Source organism: Bos grunniens, chromosome 5 (assembly GCF_055505025.1).
Source record: "Bos grunniens cultivar Pamir isolate PY7600 chromosome 5, Bosgru_T2T1.0, whole genome shotgun sequence".
In the NCBI taxonomy this organism is placed as follows: domain Eukaryota; kingdom Metazoa; phylum Chordata; class Mammalia; order Artiodactyla; family Bovidae; genus Bos; species Bos grunniens.
This window is the reverse complement of record NC_141169.1, coordinates 42,606,592-42,627,643: the sequence shown is the minus strand read 5'-3', so window position 1 is coordinate 42,627,643 and position 21,052 is coordinate 42,606,592. Positions and strand designations below refer to the sequence as shown.

The 21,052-nt window shown below is 33.3% G+C and overlaps 1 protein-coding gene across 17 annotated transcripts in view; it reads right to left on the bottom strand.

Annotated features, from left to right (window-relative positions):
- KIF21A (kinesin family member 21A) overlaps positions 1 to 21,052 on the bottom strand; it is a 185,428-nt gene that overhangs the window by 36,435 nt on the left and 127,941 nt on the right. For 11 of the 17 annotated variants that reach the window (XM_086399932.1, XM_086399933.1, XM_086399937.1 and 8 more), the window contains exons 11-20: positions 19,225 to 19,428; positions 14,432 to 14,470; positions 9,842 to 9,932; positions 7,340 to 7,457; positions 6,807 to 6,995; positions 6,177 to 6,376; positions 4,072 to 4,179; positions 857 to 925; positions 549 to 763; positions 252 to 405 (exon numbers count right to left, since the gene is read on the bottom strand). In XM_086399932.1, the coding sequence (XP_086256058.1) occupies positions 252 to 405; positions 549 to 763; positions 857 to 925; positions 4,072 to 4,179; positions 6,177 to 6,376; positions 6,807 to 6,995; positions 7,340 to 7,457; positions 9,842 to 9,932; positions 14,432 to 14,470; positions 19,225 to 19,428 (1,387 nt within the window). The remainder of the gene's footprint in view (positions 1 to 251; positions 406 to 548; positions 764 to 856; positions 926 to 4,071; positions 4,180 to 6,176; positions 6,377 to 6,806; positions 6,996 to 7,339; positions 7,458 to 9,841; positions 9,933 to 14,431; positions 14,471 to 19,224; positions 19,429 to 21,052) is intronic. The other 6 variants (XM_086399936.1, XM_086399940.1, XM_086399946.1 and 3 more) reach the window with 1 other exon arrangement.

Sequence of the window (21,052 nt, the reverse complement as noted above, 5' to 3'; positions counted from 1 at the left end):
TTACAACACTGTGCTTATAGTTGACAACACTGTGCTATACATTTTAAAATGTATATCAAGAGGGTAGAGCTCATGGCATCTGTTCTTACTACAATTAAAAAAAAAAAGATGTTCATCTATTCATACACAATGCAATCACCACCACCCCCAAAAAACACAGCTTGGCAAGTATTCAATTTACCCAACAAACAAATGTAGAAAACAAAAATTAACAGCTGAGAGAGTGCAAATCTACTCTCTACTTTTCACACCTTGAGCAGCCTATTCATATCAGCCTCCATATTGGAAATAGTCATTTTCTGCATGATGATGTCTGTGACCCTGCGTTCAAGAAGCTGCCACTTCATGCGAGCTGTTTTAGAAGTAAACACTCGGCCAGTCAATCCTTTCCTTTGATATTTTTTTCTATAATCATATAAAAACATACAAACATAGTTACTTATGTGCTTGTTTGATTATGTGATGCCAAATGATGAGCTGTTTTTCATTTAAGTCCAACATTCAGTGATGTAAAGATTACATCAGTAGGAACAGAAGAACATGCTTACCTGGTTCCATTTGCCGTGGGTGTAGGTAAGGCCTGAACTCTGGCCACAGGAATTCTCATTTTTTGCTGGGCTCCAGCTCTTAATGCATCTGTTTCTACAGCAGCTGTACTGGAACCTGTGTCCTGAACAGGAGTATCAGATGAGCTCAACTTCCGAGTGACTTTCCCAGCCACTTTATCTGACATGGGCCTTACTTGCCGACGAAGAGCTGTAACCTGAAATAGCAATGGAGACTGACTCATTCTCAGTCTATAGAAATACATAATTTATTTCAAAGCCAGAATGTTTCCTCCAAATGGTCTACTTGCCTCTTCTGTTTTGCGACGAAGAACCACTTCTTGGTTTCTTTTTTGGGCTTCTAGAAGTCTAAGTTGATGCTATAAAATAATATTGAATAAGTTAAAATAGTAAACTGAAAGATAAAATACTTCTTACTTCTTTATTTTCACTGTCCCATTTCACTGGGAACTGTAAGAATTCTCAGTAGCATCTGAGCTAATAATCACCTTGCATCCATTACTATGGACTTCGCAGGTGGCACTAGAGTTAAAGAACCCATCTCCCGCTGCAGGAGACATAAAGAGACACAAGTTCTATCCTTGGGTCAGGAAGATCCCCTGGAAGAGGGCATGGCAACACACTCTAGTGTTCTTGCTTGGAGAATCCCATGGACAGAGGAGGCTGGTGGGCTACAGTCCACGGGGTCACAAAGAGCAGGACACAACTGAGTGACTAAACACAACACAGCAGCAATAAAGGGCTTACTATATGCAAGTATCTTCCTAAACACTTCACAAATATCTCATTTTTGTTTTGGTTGCTGGCTGAGGCAACCAGGAAGAAACACAGTTTAGAATATTTTCAATAGATATTTTCAATACACTACCTTGTAATACAAGGTATACAATAATTATAAACTCTGGTTTAAATATAGAGAGAACATATATTAATTGTATTAGCACTTTATAATAACTTTGAAAATACTATATTGGTCAATAAAATTAACTGGCTACCAATTTGTTTCTAGGTAGTCTTTATGATAAAGAAAATTATTAATTACTTTAAGCCATTTTACAGGGACATAATTTAGGAAATAGTTTTGGACTAAAAATAAAACATGTTCTGGTTCTGTCATTTATTTAACTCTGTGATCATGGGCAAAGCTTTGGACTTGGACTTGATCACAAACATCTCTTCTAGGACTTCAACTCTGTGATGTAACAAATAGCTCTCTATGTTGTGCATCCCAAATTCAAACAGATGATTCATTCCAAGTTTATATATATTCTTCTCAGATAGGAATTCGTTGAGAAAAGGACTCTGTCTTATCACTGTGACACCTTGCCTATACAATAATAGACAGGGAAGAAAAACTAATAAATCTTTTTAAATTAATGAACTATCCAAAGTTAAAATTAACCTATAGTTTCAAGCTTGTTACTAAATTTAATTTCTTCATATTAAAAATCAAATCTCAAGCTCACTCATAATTTTTGTACGACATACACAACATATTTGGTTCTCTAAGGGTTCAAATTGAATATTACAAGAAACACTTTAGACAGGAGTAGAATATGCACACAAGGCATATTTAAAGAGAGGAAAAAGTCTGAAATGGTAGCTTTTTATATGATTAGCCAGAAAAGAGACATCATATGTGTGGATAAAATTCAAAAGTTCAGTCTTGGGAATTAATTGTTCAATATTGATCTCTCTATACATCATATGCTGTTGTTGTTTAATCGTTGTGTCCAACTTAGTAATAAAGAAGTAGGTAAAAAAAAAAAAAAAAAAAAAAAAACAAAAAAAAAACAAAAAAAAAGAAGTAGGTAGCATACACTGTAAGGAAATCATGCCTGTCACTAAAAAATTTCATTAAAAATGAAATAAATAGCCTAAAAGTCAAAACAACCAAAATGCCCAACAATTGAAGAATGGATTAGCAAAATGTGCTTGGTACATATAGTCATTAAAAAAAAAATGTACTACTGATATATGCTATAACATGGATAAACCTTCAAAATATACTAAATGAAAGAAGCCAGACACAAAAGGCTACATATTGTATGATTCCACGTATACAAAATGTCTAGAATAGGCAAATACATAGGCAGGAAGTAGATTAGTTGCTGTCAGGAGCCAGAGGACTGGGAGTAATTGCTAATTGGTCTGGGGTTTCTTTTCAGAGTGATGAAAATGTTATGGAATGGTGATTGTTGTACAAATTTGTGAACATACTAAATATTTGAATTTTATAGGTTAAAACTGAGTTTTATGGCATATGAGTTTTATCAATTTTTTAAAAAGCAGGAAAAAAAGAACAGACCATATGCTAGAGTATGATTCTACCTAATTTCAGTAACAATGTACTGACATAAACAAAATCTAAAATCACCAGGTATTAAAAATGATAAAATAGACTGATTATTAAAATACATTAATATCTTGGGAAAATTAATACATATATATAGTTATAAATATGGGAGTCATCTGACTAACATATTTATTTTTCTATCTTATTAGTCATTCTCTAGCTCCCTAATTTCATCTTTAGCTCACAAAACAGATTTCTATTTTCTAAAATATCTTGTATATTCATGTTTTATTCAGGAAGAATTTAGAAAAAGTTGGGTGAGAAAAATGGAACAAAGGCTGGAACCTAATTGATATTGTGGTAAAGAAGATGATGGCTCCTTTAAAAAAAAAAAGTTATAAATAACTATATTGTCAAAAATTTGGAAAGAAAAAATCCAATCAACTAGAACCTATAATTTTAATACAATAAAATTTAGCATATTGATATGCATCTTTAAAATTTTTCTGTCATTGTAAATAAGCATTCATATATAAAATGTTACTTTACACTTAATGTTAAAGCATAGTCATTTTTCATTTTACTATGCAGTTTCCAAATTCTAATTGTTAACAGATGAATAAATACCCTTAAATGGAATGAATTATGATTTATTTAACTGTCACCTCTACTGTCACACATCTTAGTTGGTTTTACATTTTTCATTACTACAAATAACCTAAAGTGAAGATTTTAACATACTGTAATGTAATTTTTCTTAGTTTAAATTATTTGCTTAGTCTGAGTTCATGGAAACATAATTCTTGGGTCAAAGAATATAAAAATTTGTATAGCCCTTAGTAAAGTCTCTTCTAGTGAAGTCTGGTTATTAGTTAAGGAACATTCATAAGAATCTCTGTCTTTGGAAACACATTAAAAATCACTATTTTACTGTAACTACTTCCTTGGTCTCCCTAGAAATAATCAATTATTATTTGCCACTTTCTTCCATCTGATCATCTAGGATAAGCCTTCAATAAAACTTATAGTAATATTATACTGTTTTTCATAAACTTTTATGTTGAATTACTATAATCTACATACTATAATAAATTCCATATATAAAAATGCTTTATTGTCCCTTTTTTAATAAAGTTATCAAAAAATATCTTCCATTTATTAAACAATATTATTGACATACAGTATTTTTACATAAGTGGGTCCACTCACATCTCTTTTACGTTGATCCTTTTTCAGTTGAGCAATCTCTCTGTTTCTTCTAGATTCTGTCAATCGGGCTTTTTCTTGTTCTTCTTTCATTTGTTTCATTAAGCGAACCTAAAGTATTAGGTAAATATATCTACTGTGATTACCCTTTTCCAATATTCATTAAATAAATCATACGTATGGAAGTATACTCAGGATTCTGAATACTGAACAAGAAAAAATGTGGAGTTTTGCAACATGTTAAATGGTCAGTTCTTATTTTCATAAGATTAATGTATTTATATTTTGAAAACACTTCTAACATATTAATCCAGTGAACCAGTGAAGTTACTCAGTCGTGTCCGACTCTTTGGGATCCCATGGACTGTAGCCTACTAGGCTCCTTCATCCACAGAATTTTTCAGGCAAGAGTACTGGAGTAGGTTGCCATTTCCTTCTCCAGGGGATCTTCCTGACCCAGGGATAGAACCCAGGTCTCCCACAATGCAGGTAGACACTTTACTCTCTGAGCTACCAGGGAAGCCCTTTTTAACATATGAATACTTCTATCAAATTACTTACTGTTCTAAGCTTTTTATATTCAATCCAGGGGTTTTATTACTAGAATAAGTTTTTGGTATTTAACTTATTATCAGTAGCTGTGTGACCTTGAACTAGTTACTTAACCACTCCAGGCTTTGGTTTTCTAATGTATAAGATCATGGCATCTGGTCCCATCACTTCATGGCAGATAGATGGGGAAACAGTGGAAACAGTGTCAGACTTTATTTTTTTGGGCTCCAAAATCACTGCAGATGTTGACTGCAGCCATGAAATTAAAAGACACTTACTCCTTGGAAGGAAAGGTATGACCAACCTAGATAGCATATTGAAAAGCAGAGATATTACTTTGCCAACAAAGGTCCGTCTATTCAAGGCTATGGTTTTTCCAGTGGTCATGTATGAATGTGAGAGTTGGACTATGAAGAAAGCTGAGCACCAAAGAATTGATGCTTTTGAACTGTGGTGTTGGAGAAGACTCTTGAGAGTCCCTTGGACTGCAAGGAGATCCAACCAGTCCATCCTAAAGGAGATCAGTCCTGGGTGTTCATTGGCAGGACTGACGCTAAAGCTGAAACTTTAATACTTTGGACATCTGATGCAAAGAGTTGACTCATTGGAAAAGACCCTGATGCTTGGAGGGATTGGGGGCAGGAGGAGATGGGGATGATAGAGAATGAAATGGCTGGATGGCATCACTGACTTGATGGACATGAGTTTGAGTGAACTCCAGGAGTTGGTGATGGACAGGGAGGCCTGGCATGCTGTGATTCATGGGGTCTCAAAGAGTCGGACACGACTGAGTGACTGAACTGAAGTGAATATTTCTATGGGATTGGATTTCTTTGAGAATTCAATGAGTTTATACCCACATTGTGCCTATAACAGTGCCTGGCATTATAGTAAGCACTTGTTATTTTTGGTATTTTTGTTGTCATCAGCAACTATACAACATAATAACCTAACTACTTTTTCAATCATTTCCACACTTCCTGAGGAAACTACATTGATTTTCATGGCAAAATGTTAAGAATAATCTATTCTAAAACAAAAACAATAACAGATAAGAATTCACATACTCTCTTTGGTGAAGGGAAAAAAAACTTGCAGTTTTTTATGCATGGGAACAATAACCACCAAATTCAAGATAGCCACCTCTAAGAGAAAGGAGACTATGATCAGGAATGGATATATAGGAGGTTTTGTACATATCTGTAATATTTAATACCTTAAACTAGACACTGAATATATTGTTCATTGTTTTTATCTCTGACTTTTTGCATGCTTGAAATATTTTTACTTTTGCTAATCTGTAAGAGTTTTAAGAAAATAAAGATAAATATCCATTAAAGTCAGAGAAGTCCTACTGACCACATGATTTTCAGCCATTTCAAAGAAAGACTCTGATAATGGATAACTATAGGAAACAACGACTAACTGCCAAAAGGAAGTGCATCATTTCTAGGTTACAGAAAGAATACAGAATACAGAAAGAACCACAATAATTTTTTTGGTCCCAAATGACACAAGTATTACCATCAAACATTAATTGAAAATATAATCAATACCTTAGTTTTCTTCATTTCCATCACATCCTGCTGTAATTTCTTCAATTGTTTTTCATATTGGGACTGATTTTTAAGCAACCTTGCATGCTCTTTCTGAGCTGCCTGAAGTCTCTGCAGTTCTTTATTCATGGCTTGTAGTTTCTTTTCATATTCAGACCTCACTTTTTTTGCCTTTTCTTCTGAGTAAGATTCCATTGAGCCTAAACAACCAAACAATATTTGCATTTGTTTTTGTGAGATACAGATATTTATTTTACAGATTTATAATTCATGACCTTAGAGAAGAACTACCTCCCAAATACAAACCTCAGGAGGCCAGGGTGTCTTTTAATTACTCTCTCTTTTAATATTGATTCTTACTTAACAGCCATTGAATTTTTATTTTTCTAATTTAAAAAAAGTTCCCAGCATAAATCAAGGCATTAAAGCCACAACTTTGGGGAAAAAAAATAGCCTAGACATATACCAGCATGAAAAAACAAAAATGAACAGTAATATTTAACATAATCAGATAAATTAGCATTTAATGTGACTTCTAATATAACTTTTTTTCCTGTAAAGGAAGAGAAGATAAAAATCCAATGTGACAATTTACTCTGAACTTTAATTTGAATTAAATATAATTCTTACCTAAGTTTTGAAGCACTTGGTCTCTTTCAAGCTGTGTGTCCCGAATTTTATGTTGTAGCATCATTAGCTTCTCTTCATACTGTTTTTTCAGCGTCTGCAGTCTTTTCTGGCTATTTTCTAGTTCATCAATCAGCTTTTGCTTGATTGCAATTTCACAAGTAATGTTTGCTAAGTCTGCTTGATAATTGGCTAGTATAAAAGAAAAAAATAAAAATACTGGATAGGCTGTAATCAAAGCATGAAAATCATCTCTACATTCAAGTATTCACCTGGCAGCTGTAAGGAAAATATCCTGAATATACCCAAAACTAAAAAAGTGGCAACAAGATAAAGAGTGTTCACATTGGTCAAGGACAAGAAATACCACTGGTTCCAAATAAAAATGGAAGTCATATAATGACTAACTACAATAAGAGATGAACATGAGTCTTGGAGGGCATACAAGGATGAGATGGAGAGTGCTAAGATCTTTCTGTCATGTTTTAAACAATTTCCCAAAATAAATTTTTGTCCTTGCACCAAAGGACAAATACCTTTTTCATCTGATTCAGAATCTGATTCATCAGAGCTTTCACCCCCTTCAATGTCATCTTCTTCCTCCTCCTCTTCCTCTTCCTCATCTTCATGATCACTCACTTCTTGACTTTCTTCCTAAAATGTGATGTAAAAAGTGTCTATTAATAGCACAATATAAGACCTCGAATACCCAAAGTAATCTTGAGAAAGAACAGAGCTGGAAGAATCAGGCTTCCTGACTTCAGACTATACTACACAGCTACAGTCATCAAAACAGTATGGTACTGGCATAGAAACAGACATATAGATCAATGGAACAGGATAGGAAGTTCAGAAATAAACCCACAGACCTACAGCCACTTAATCTATGACAAAGGAGGCAAGAATATACAGTGGGAAAAGACAATTTCTTCAATAAATGGTGCTGGGAAAACTGGACTGCTGCATGTAAAAGAATGAAACTAGAACACTCTCTGTCACTATACAGAAATATAAATTCAAAATGTATTAAAAACCTAAATATAGGGCAAGATACTATAAAACACTTAGAGGAAAATATAGGCAAAACACTCTTTGACATAAATCACAGCAAGATCTTTTTCAATCAACTGCCTAGACTAATGAAGACAAAAACAAAAATAAACAAATGAAACCTAACTAAACTTAAAAACTTTTGCACAGCAAAGGAAACCATAAACAAAAAGACAGCCTTAAGAATGGGATAAAATATTTGCAAATGAAGCTATTGATAAAGGATTAATCTCCAAAATATACAAAGAGCTCATTAAGCTAAATATTAATATCAAAAAATGAACCATCCAATCAAAAATGGTTGGAAGACTTAAATAGAAATTTCACCAAAGAAGACATACAGGTCAACAAACACATGAAAAGATGCTCAACTTCACTAATTATCAGAGAAATGCAAAATCTCACACTGGTCAGAGTGGCTATCATGAAAAAAATCTACAAACAATAATGCTGGAGAAGGTATAGAGGAAAGGGAACTCGCTTATGCTATTGGTGGGAATGTAAATAGGTATAGGCACTATAGACAGCAGAATGGAGGTTCCTTAAAAAACTAACAATAGAGCTATCATATGACCTACCAATCCCACTCCTAAGCATATATCTGGAGAAAACCATAATTCAAAAAGATTCAGGCTCCCTATTCATTGTAGCACTATATGTAATAGCCAGGACATGGAGACAATCTAAATGTCCATTGGCAGAGGAATGGATAAAAAAATGTGGTACATATATACAATGGAATATTACTCAGTCATAAAAAAAGAACAAAATAGTACCATTTGCAGAGATATGGGTGGTCTAGAGAATGTCATATAGAGTGAAGTAAGTTAGAAAGAAAAAATATAGTATATTAATACACATATATGGAATTTAGAAAAATGATATAGATGAATTTATTTGTAAAGCAGATATAGAATCATAGATGAAGAGAACAAATGTATGGTTACCGAGGAGGTGAGGAGAGGTGGGATGATTTGGAAGATAGGGATAGACATATATATATTACAGATAACTAATGAGAACCTACTGTATACCAAATGGAAGTCTACTCAATGATCTATGGTGACCTAAATGGGAAAGATATCTAAAAAAGAGTGGATATATGGATACATATAACTAACTCACTCTGCTGTACAGCAGAAATGAACAATATTGTAAAGCAACCACATTTCAGTAAAAAATAAATAAAATAAAATAAAGAAAAAACAAAAAAATAAAAGTCAGTTAGAATATTTCTTTTTCCCTCAATATTATGGAGTGTTAGAGAAGGCAATGGTACCCCACTCCAGTACTCTTGCCTGGAAAATCCCATGGACGGAGGAGCATGGTAGGCTGCAGTCCATGGGGTCACTAAGAGTCGGACACGACTGAGAGACTTCACTTTCACTTTTTACTTTCCTGCATTGGAGAAGGAAATGGCAACCCACTTCAGTGTTCTTGCCTGAAGAATCCCAGGGACGGGGAAGCCTGGTGGGCTGCCGTCTATGGGGTCACACAGAGTCGGACACGACTGAAGTAACTTAGCAGCAGCATTATGGAGTGTGCCTAGCAGTATGATTTAATTTTGCCCCGCCTCTATTATAATACTTCACATATTAAAATTTGCAATAAAGTCTCACTGAATAAATATAAAAAAGAGAGACTGTGTGATTATGAAGTATAAGAGCATAAAAATTTCACTTCTTGTTAAAATAAATCAATATACAATTTTAAGGTTATTTTATAATAACTTTGTCTTAAATCAAAGAGTACTTTATCTCTTAGTACTCTATCATCCCTTAGAAAATGTTTTCAAAATGCATAAGACTATAAGTTACTAATATTTCATAGCTCACATTTCTGAAGAAAAGAAATCCTCAAGAAAACAGTTTAAAATGGATGCATGATAATTGATTCTCTTTTCTACATACAGGTTAGCATAGTTATCAGCAACCAAGAATAACCTAATCTAGGGACTCAAAGCTCCAGGTTCATGTTTTCATACTTACAACTTCTAATTCAATGTTTTCTCTTTCTGAAATATTCTTTTCTTCTTTTTTCTCTTGGTCAGTGTCTGTATTATCCTCTTTACCAGCCACACTTCAAAAAAAAAAAGAAACAAAATGTATAGTATTAAAGAGGAAAATTGTTCACTTTTCTCCTTATAGATTTTTAAAAACCATCAATTATTTCTGAAAACAAATGAGAAGAGTTCATCATTTAACAAAGAGCAAAGTTATCATGTCTGATGCTTCAGAGGAAAATAGAAACTGCCATTCAACTCATAGTGTAATGAATTTATATAATTGGAGAAAATCTTATTTTCTAGAAACAGTGAGGAATAGATTATACCCTGGAGCATGACACCTGATACGATATCTAAGAACTACTCAGAGTAACATTCAATAAGCTAGAATGCAGGCAAACTAATTTCAATGGAAATTAAAAATAGTTTTGTTTTCTCATCTAAATATCTAAATTTTTTCTCATCTTAATACAAAGATATAGAAACTTCATTTTTATTGATGTCCTAATACATTTAAGGATCAATCTGCCCACGGTAGGTTTGTCTCCACTGGTTGCATCTGTCATTGTGTTCAGATTTCTCCTGGTAATAGCACCGGCTCTTTTCTCCTAGGTCATCCCTGTAGCACAGGTCTGTTTTTCATAATGTTCTCACAGAAATGGATCTCCACACATCAAAACTGTCTGAAGTTCAGCCTGACCACTGATTTAATAGGAAATTTCAGGATCAGCCACAAGATTCACCAATCAAACAAAAGTCTCGTTCTCGGGTATCAGTACAACAGCTCTAACTGCATGCTGCTGCTGCTACTGCTGCTAAGTCGCTTCAGTCGTGTCTGACTCTCTGCGACCCCATAGACAGGCAGCCCACCAGGCTCCCCTGTCCCTGGGATTCTCCAGGCAAGAACACTGGAGTGGGTTGCCATTTCCTTCTCTAATGCAGGAAAGTGAAAAGTGAAAGTGAAGTCGCTCAGTCGTGTCCAACTCTTAGCGTCCCCATGGACTGCAGCCTACCAGGCTCCTCCACCCATGGGATTTTCCAGGCAAGAATACTGGAGTGGGTTGCCACTGCCTTCTCCGAACTGATGTCAAATAGTGTTAAAGCTAAGCTACTTCAGCCCTAGTGGCCATGAGAAAAAGAAGAGTCCACAACAAGAAAAAAATTTAAATAGTTACATCACTCTGACCCTTCTTGGTTTAGCAACCATGATCAATCACGCACAGAAGTTATACTTTTGTTCGTCAGACTCATGTATTTTTATCAAGCTAGATAGTATTAAGAAAATGAATTTCAAATGAATCTATATGTGAATATTTTCTTCTTGTGCTTTAGTAAACTTTTTAAATCATTAAGAATAAAAAGAACACTTGAATAAAGCAATATTCTTGAAATAAAATTTCCTTAGAAGTAGTTTAAAAATTTTATCAGAATATCTTTATAACAGCTATCATTTCTTTCAGATATTCTGCTACATTAAATAACTGCCCTAATACATGGACTTATTTTTAGCTTCTGGGCTAAAAAATTAATCTTATGTAGGCCCTGCTATTATTATTAATCTGTAATGTTTAACTCTAGGTCCCAATTCTCAGAGACATTTTTGAACTCAGAACAAGATGAATATAAATACTTTTCCTTTGAAAATTCTTAATTTTCAAAATTTTCATAATTCTTAATTTATGTTTATTTAGGTAGTTATTTCTTTAATTTCTATCTTCCCCCACTAGACTGTTTAAGTCTCATGAAGGTAGGGATCATGTGTGTTTGGCTCAGAATTATATGCCCAGTATCCACGGTATGTGCATAATAAATGCACATGAAAGATTTATTAAACATATTCATCCCTATGACTGTGCATGAGCATCTCTGTTTGGCACCTCTGCCTGAGTCTCACATACTAATTATGTTGGAGTAAAATTGTACAAATTGAAAGAGGCATAAAGACGCATGGAGTACAGCACGTCTCTAGAGTGAGTAGAAACTACTAGCAAGAACATCAATTAACTGGAGAGGAACCAAGTAAACTACAGCAAGGTTCCATGAGTTTGTTAAATCACTTGTTAGAGAAAAATGCTGAACATACTTGAATGCTTATCATACATCACTTAGGATATTGATTTTCCATCATCATGGATTTCAAGATGGAAATTTAGAAAGAAATTCCCCTTCATCCAGTCATCTGACTCAAAGGCCAGCACCACGTACTCAAGCAGTCCTATATTTGAGATAGACCTAAGGCTGAGAGCTAGGAAAAGAACATGTGTATGGAGATATTTCTTACTCCCACTTCTATGCAGTTTCCCTTCCTCACCTGCAACTGTTGCAACATACAATTTTTGTTATTATCAGTTCCTTCATTACTTCAGGTTCCAGCACAAATTTCCTCTTATTCAGGTTTATAGCCATACAACCACCTTGTTCCAGATACTTGACCTAACATACCCTCCTACTTCCTCCAAGTCACCAGAGTCCAGCTCAACAAATGTTACTTCCTCTTACATATGAAATTAATTCATACATTATAAGCTGTTTGTGCCAATTCTGATGCAGAAAAATCAGCAGTAAGTTTACGTTATTAATTCACCCTATATCACTTAAAGCTTCAGCTTTTAAAGTACAATTTGATACTTAATGATTATTATACAGCAAATAGTCACACTTTCCTCAATAAACTGGAGAAATTTTATATCTAAAATAACTGTCTAAGCAGCAATGAAAAATATGTAAGTTTGCACTTTACATAGAATCAGAATCTTTGATCTGGAAGACTAGTGATCAAATGACTTAAAACCTTTGACATCTTGACCACCAACGTCAACATCTCTGTTGACAACGAAAAAAAGAAACTTTGCCCTGGGAAAGTTTATCAACTCAAGGGGACTTAAAATCAGGTGTCATGACTCCAAGGCCAGTATTCTAGAATATTGCCTCAAAGTTCGGTTCACAGAGAGAGAAGCATCAGCATCATCCAGGAGCTTGTAAGATATGTAGAATCTCAGGCTCCATCTCAGTCCTACTGTGTCAGAATCTTCATTTTATCAAACTCCCCAGGCTATTTACATGCACATTCATGTCTAAGAAGCCTTGTCCTAAAACACCAAATAATTCTGCTTTTGTTATCCATTAGGGATCATATAAATATTAGAAGCGAACTATGTTCATTAAGTACATTTAAAGGACTTAACTACTGAAGGTTGGGAAAATGTTTCTATTACACTACTTTAACTATACATTTTATTTTGACCTTTCAAAATAGAAAAAATTTCACATTTTATTGTCCTAATTTAATCCCAATGATAAACATAATATCCTAAACATAAACTAATTAGGTGAGTCCTAAGATAACTTATAGATAGAATTATATTCTAACTATAGAATATACTAAATAAGTTTAGAATAAATTATAGAAACTTTAGAATACAAGCTTCCCTTGTGGCTCAGCTGGTAAAGAATCTGCCTGCAATGCAGGAGATCTGGGTTTGATCCCTGGGTTGGGAAGATGCCCTGGAGAAGGGAAAGGCTAGCCACTCCTGTATTCTGGCCTGGAAAATTCCATGGACTGTATAGCCCATGGGATCGCAAAGAGTTGGACACAACTGAGCGACTTTCACTAGAATACAATATGTAGAATATAATTGTGGAATGTAGATTATTAAATAACTTAAAGAAAATATAATTTTAAGGTTTCAGCTATTTAAATTAAGAGACTAGTTTAATTGTTACAAAATAAAAGTTCTCAAAAAGCTTATTTTAAGTAAGAAAATTTATAAAGTGGTGCTTCTAAAATATTTAATATTATTTTGAAATCAGTTTATGTTAATCATTTTGATTATGTAATCAGGAGATGTTTAGTAAAATCAATAGAGAGAATTTCTAATAAGTAAAATAGTACTTGACATATGGTTAAATAATCATAGTACTAAATGAGTAAACTGCAAATTTTTATTATATTGAGAGTTCAGAAGTGTGCTTCTAAATTTTGCTCAAATATCAAATGGAAAAAAAAGGAAAAGATCCTGCTTTTGATGTTCACTTTAGATACATTTAAATAAGTTTCTCTTATTCAACCTTAAATATGCCTTATAAATCTTGTCTGTAGCAAGGCCACAGTTTCCTTTTGCCTGTTGCCATTTTAATGTTGTTTTCCCAACAAAGATACATAAAATAAAGAAGTGAAGAGAAAGAGTCCACCCATAACTTAGCATGTGCTACAATAAAATGCCAGTTCCCACCAAATTAACAATTCTCTGTCTATTCACAGGTTTCCAAAAGATATGTTCTAAAAGTCTAATGGTGGGGTTCTTGGGTCATTTTTAGCCACAAAAATTATAATAGTCTATACCAAATTCACATGAAATTGCCTGAATTTTAATTCACATAACTGGTGTGGGTTTTTTCCTCAAAAAGTAGTTTTCATATTTTCAGTGTTTTTGTTAATTTTATAAGATCATTGTTATTTTTAGGAACACCAAGCTAATATAGTCTGAAATATAATTCTACAACACATAACCTTGTGAATGGCAACTAAGTATTTAAATGACATTTTAATAAAAAACCTGGGAAATATTCCAACCTTCTTTCTTCTCGATTGCTTTCCTCAAGTTTCTGTAGCCTTCAAAATCACGAGGCACAGTATTGGAAGGCCAAGCCAATGAAGGACAAACCAGACAGTAAAAAGCGAAAGTGATAAGAAGGTAAAAATGATACATGAGCTTGAAGACTTTAAAATAAATTTTAAAAGATATCATCAAAGGACAATACACAGTAAAAAGGCAATACATTTTGTATAAATAAAAAGTAAGTAGAAAAACAAGCAGCATTATATCTAAGAAGAGTATATAGACTATCAGTTGAAATTACTCAGCAGTAAAATGTACATTCTCAATTTATGAAGCTGATAAATAGTATGAGCATTTGGATGCCATTGCTTTTCTTAACCTGAAATGGATCATTTTTCTCAGCTTCCAAAAAAAAAAAAAGCTCACTTTCAATGATACTGTCTTCCTTTTAAACCTTTACAAAAGACTTTTTTATGGCATCATTTAAAGAGCTTCAAAAAGTAATGCCTTTATACCATAATATGAAAATACCATTAATACTATATACTAGGATACTAATTTTTAAACTTGTTTTATATTTTAATATACTACACATGAACATCACTAAAAATTCTATTCCAGAATTATATATGAAATGGTATTATGGTCAAATGAATATGTTTGTTACGATATCAGTGGAAAATTGTAATTTTATTAACTGAAATTAATATCACTGTACTAATTACTAGACTATCAAAAGGTTATATCTAAGGCAAAGGCAGCAGTAAAATGGGAAATGCAGTACTTTTCATTAGTAAGATTATTTTTTAACCAGTAAACTATGAGAAAAACTATAAATATGTATTTAGAAGTTTGAAGTTTAAAGAATATTCAGTACACAGAATTGGGAATCTTTACTCAGTGGAATGTACTGGATACTCATTGTCTCTCATGTTGGCAAAAAGAGAGATAGATGTGCTAGGCTCTGATTAAGCATATAGCAATCTTTACACAGTATACTTCTGCCTGCAATTCCAAATATACTTTTAAGAATCATCAATATTTTTAAATAAAGAGATGGAGTCTTAGTAATGCATCATTTCATCAAGGCACTTCTCATTTTAATTTTATAATGTGATTTTAATTCACAGGTCTGTGATTGTTTTCACAATCAACTTATAAACTGCTATTGCAAGAAGAGACTAGCAATCTGAGAAAAAAAATTTGCATAGTGATATTCATCAGGGATCAAAATGTCCAGTATAATGGCTAAAAAAGGGAAAGAAAAGCCATTGCTTAAGAAATCTCTAGAATTTCTAGAGTTTCAACCTGACACCACTAAATACAAACATAATGCAGTCTGATGAATGAGTGAATTTTTTATTGATATAATGCAAATCATTTAAAGCTAGATATCCAAAATATGGGGATTACTGTGTGAAAGGCAAATTTTATTTATCCATATACACAAAAAAAGCAAAAAAAAATCTAATTTAGGCTTATACTGACTATAATGAGCTATAATGGCTCAAAGAATATGGTTCCCTGGCAAACAGCCCTAATTTTCTATTTTCAACAGGAAGAAATTTTCTTTACCTTACATAAGAGAGCTATATTAAAACATATGGATGATGTGAGCTAATAAACAGGTAAACTTTAGATGCCTTTCCAATTGCTTCCTTAAAAAAAACTGCAATCAATAGTTCCAAAAGACATTAGAGGGACAGAGATATAAACTAATAATCTGATAATTCTCCATAATTTAAAGGAGTATGGTCTTTATTTCATTTAGTTCCATTATTATGTTTCTTCCAAAGTTAAATGGGGTGGGGGACCTGTGACAAATCTTGCTAACCATTCTAACATTTGTATAATAACTAAACAATAAAAATAGGCAATGTTGCCTATTCAATTATTCTTCCTTACTTGCTTACTATCTAGACTTGGATTATTTTACAGTTCAACAGAAAATAAGCACAGAAAGGCAGAAGAGCCAACCTTTAAACCACACATATTAACAATTGGTTGTAGCTTAGATAAAAACTTTGATGCAGAAGAGGGTGAAAGGTTCACATAAAACATGATTTAAGGCATACTCCTTGAAAACAAACATAGCTTCTGACTTAAAAATGGTATAGTTACCATTCTTCCAACCAACACTTACAGTTGTCAGAGGCCCTGTAGTAACTACAACCAAATGCTAACAACACAAAACAAAGTAAATTAAAAGACATGGAGCTTCTAAAAAATTTGCAGATTCAGTGGGAGAAACGAAAGCAGCTATGAGAACTGGGACAGCTGAGCAAAACTGAACCCAAAGGCCAAACTCCAGATAGGTTTTGGAAACTCTCAGCCAAAAAGGGGTATAAAAAAAATCTTCCCTACACCATTTAATTTTTTTTCCCTCGTGAGATTGCTGCCCACATTTTCAATAGTTGGATTAATGCTTTCTCTTTCAAAATTACAAATCTCCCTAGAGGAATCTTATTAGTTATAAGTCATTTCCACTGGCATGAGTTCCTTTAGTCAGATGGCTTTGTTTCCAACTTTGAATTTAAGGAGATGAGAGAAGTAGATGATTTTGAAATTGGGAGTGCTTTGGGCTAGGGAAGAATTACATGAGAACTGACCTCCTAAGGGAAGAATGAATCAAGGCACCATTGGGACACAGGAGGTCAGTAAGTAGGAATAAGAGAGACTGGCTGGCTAAGGCAGAAATTCATTTTTTCCCTCTGCTTTCCTTTTCCTATTCCCTTTTGAATTGTTCATATTATACTATAAAATGAATAAATATCGTTTTATGTGTGTGAGTTAGGAAATCTGGACATTATACATTTGCAACAATTTCTAGAGAAAAATTAGTTCCAAGTTGCAAACAATTTTAAATGGAACTCACTGTATATGCAAAGTTGAGGTAGCACCAAATCTTGCAATGCTCTATTTGATAAATAAATAAATATGCAACATGTAAGACAACTCAACCAGAATCAATATCTAAACAGGACTTACTGCCTCCAAAGAGTTCCTACAGAGACTAATCACTAACTTCAATAAAGTTGCTATCATTCTAAACATTTCTGGACCTCTTTGTCTATTATTTTTGTTTCAACAGTAACAAAAGACCCATTAGCTAAAATGAGAGCTTACTAACATTTTTAAAATAAGAATTTATATTACATATACATACAGCTAAAAGTTATTGGTGATAAATGAAGTGTTTTATCAAACTGACTAAAATAATAATATTTATCAATCAAAAAGCTTACAGCTTTGCATTGTTACAAAAATAACCTGTGTCAGAGGTATTAATTTATGGTATCTATGATCATTATAAAAATGTCAAAAGAGCCTAGGTTTCTAATGGGATCCCTATTATTTATTATTCATACCCAACAGGTGATCATGGTAACATCTCTAAATTTACCTCAACAGGAAAGAGCAGAATCAACTCATGACCTTGAGAAATATATTCTTGCTTACTGTTCATGAACCCAAACTACCCACACCTTTAAACACAAGTCATACCATTTCACATTTTGATCAACTACACAACTGAATTTTACAAATAAATAAGTTATATGCAAAGGTCTCATTTTCATTTCCACAGTATGTTGAGTCACACCAGTTTTGATAATTCTGTGAACACTATTACAGTTTTAAGTGCCCTACAAAAAAAACTAATCATTATATATTTCTAATGCTGCCATAATCAACCACTCATGAGCAATACCTATTAAGACATTAGTATCTTAAGGATGCAATTGCAATTACAATGCTCCTAAGACCATAGATGTGCAGTTCCTGGTTTTAATTATTCTAATAATCCCTTAACTCAAGGACACAAAGCAGAATTAATTCTGAGAGTTTGAACCTTTAACAACTTTAGTCAACAGACTATTCAAGGAAGATATGCCTGGTTGCCAAAATAAATGTCTAAATAAACAGAGCAAAGCAGCACTAGATTAAATGTGAATAATAATTCTACAAAGTGCACCTCTGTAACAAGCTATTTAACGAATAAGATATCCTATTCCCCTTTGGAATATCTAGCCAAAAATGCTTAAAATTAATTTGACCAGCATGTTTAAAATATATTCTATGTAAGTTATTTGACTGCACCATAGAATCAATATGTAAACATGTACACAATTTACGAGGTCTTAACCACTTGCACATTACAAGTGGTTATATTTTAATTTTCCTCCTCTTCTTTGCATCCAGTTGATTTCAGAGGGAGATACTACCAGGATGCAAGGAAAAGGAAGCTTAGAACAGTGGTGAAAAGCTGAGTAACTCCTTGTTGGAAGAGTCAGAAAGTCTGAAATAACATAAATAATTTTGACATAGTCAAATTAGAAGTCCTGCTGAAAATACTTAAGAGACCAAATGACATTAAATGACAGCCTGATGAATTAATTTAGCCTTTAGTTGAACTAATCTAGACAGGAAGCAGAATATATCAATGAGACTATTTAACTGCATTAGAAAATGGAAAAAAATGAAAATACTAAGTAATGATAGAACAAGCTTTGCAGAAAAGATGAATGGAATGCAAAGGCAGCTAGTTGAAGAAATAATAAAATAATTTCTAATAGTAATTTTACCTTATCATAGTCTAAATAAAATTCACTACCGTATTATTGTAATTAATTTAATTTTTTACATATAAGGAAGAGATAAATCTTTAAAAATATATAATTATAATCTATGTTAAATGACATTTCATTTTTAAAAATGAGGTTATATATACTCATTGCAACTGCAAATTAAAATATCCTTAAAAGTGAGAAGAATAGAGATTCATATAAAAGTGATTTTATAACACTACCTTTTTTTCTTCTTCTTTTCTTTTCTTTTCAGCTTCTCTAAATCTTTCTTAGCTAGGTCTATAATCTCAATGGTCTCTTTATCTGAGGATACTATATTAGGGGAGAAAGCTGATGATCCGCTGAAATATGGTGATCTTGATGTGGCTCTTGTCAAGTTTTTTCGAAGATTCTCATTCACTGCTTCACTTTCTAATAATTTTGCCCTAATGAATAAAAATATATTTCAGTTGTAAACATTTTATTACTGTGGTACATAATACATAACATAAAATTTACCTCCCTAACTGTCTCTTAAGTGTACAGTTCTATAGCACAAAGTACATCCATACAGTTGTACAACGACTGCTACCATCTACCTTCAGACTTTTCCATCTTGTCCAACTGAAACTCTGTACCCATTTTATAAAATACACTATAACTTCTCATTCCCCTCTCCTCCCAGTCCCCAGCAACTACTATTCTACCTTTTATCTTTGCAAACTGGACAATTCTAGGAATAAATGGAGAACACATTAAATGAGTTGTTTTGCAAGCTAAAACATTTCCCAAAACATATTTCAACAATGCTACAAGGTACAGCTTTTTTAACAAAAGTGTTCCTAAACATTAGTGTTTGAGATATTTTTTAAAATTTCCTGATTAAATAATTATAAATTTGAAGTAATATTCTGTGCTCAAAAGTGCCAGTGATAATTAGATTACTTGCATTCTGGCCAATAGACACTTGTTATTCTGGCTTTGTAAACCCATTATTTAAACTTAAAATGTACAAGCAGCATGGCTCCCTTCCTTCCATCCTTATTGATCATGCTATAATAACATTTCCAAATAGTCAAACATACTCCTAACTGGCTGAAAGATATCTGGTTCCTGAATATGGTAAGGAAAAAGACAAAAATCACCAAGGAAACCTGAGTCTGATAATTGAAAACATTCTTTTGTTTGCTCAAGTGGTCCTCACAATGACAGGAGAATAATGCATGTGCTGTTAGTAAAATGCAAAAACAATGAATGATGAGATCATAAAACAGCCTTGATTCTTGAGATTACAAGAGATTCAGAGACTACTCTAGGCCAGTTCCTTAAGTCCATTTAATTTAAACCATCATGAACACGATTATCTACCTCAATATAATACATTTCCCATGTCAATTTGGCGCAAGGGTGACTGCACGCATGCTAAGTCACTTCGGTGGTGTCCAACACTGTGCAACCTTATGGACTATAGCCCATCAGGCTCCTCTGTCCAGGGGATTCTTCAGGCAAGAATATTGGAGTGGGTGCCATGCCCTTCTCCACGGGATCTTTCCAGTCCAGGGATAGAACCCATATCTCTTACATTTCCGGCATTGCCAGGCAGGTTCTTTACCACCTAGCCCCACCTGGGAAGGCCAAGAGTGATTGAGGCAGAGCTATAAGGAGAAAATGCAACCTACTAGTACTACCTATTACTACTAGCATGCACTCATCTCTGTCTCAAAACTATATTACTATGTACTTTAGCATAAGTTCAAATGTTTCAGAGGAAGATGCTAGATTATTTGCAGCTACTGAGCTCTAGAAGACAGTCAGCTCTGTGTTTTTTCACTGTCTACCAAAATTATTCCTGACACTGCTGAAATCAGCTAGAGACAGAATATACACAAATCAGGGAATATATTTTATGTGTTCTATACATTCTTTAATGAAATTGTTTTACTTTATATTAAGTGTCACAACAGCTACAATGTTTTAAAATTGTTAAATAGTTTAAAATTTAAATGTTCACAATTGTTTACAGTTTAAATGTTTAAAAGTGTTAAATGTACACACTTCTAAGTTAAATGA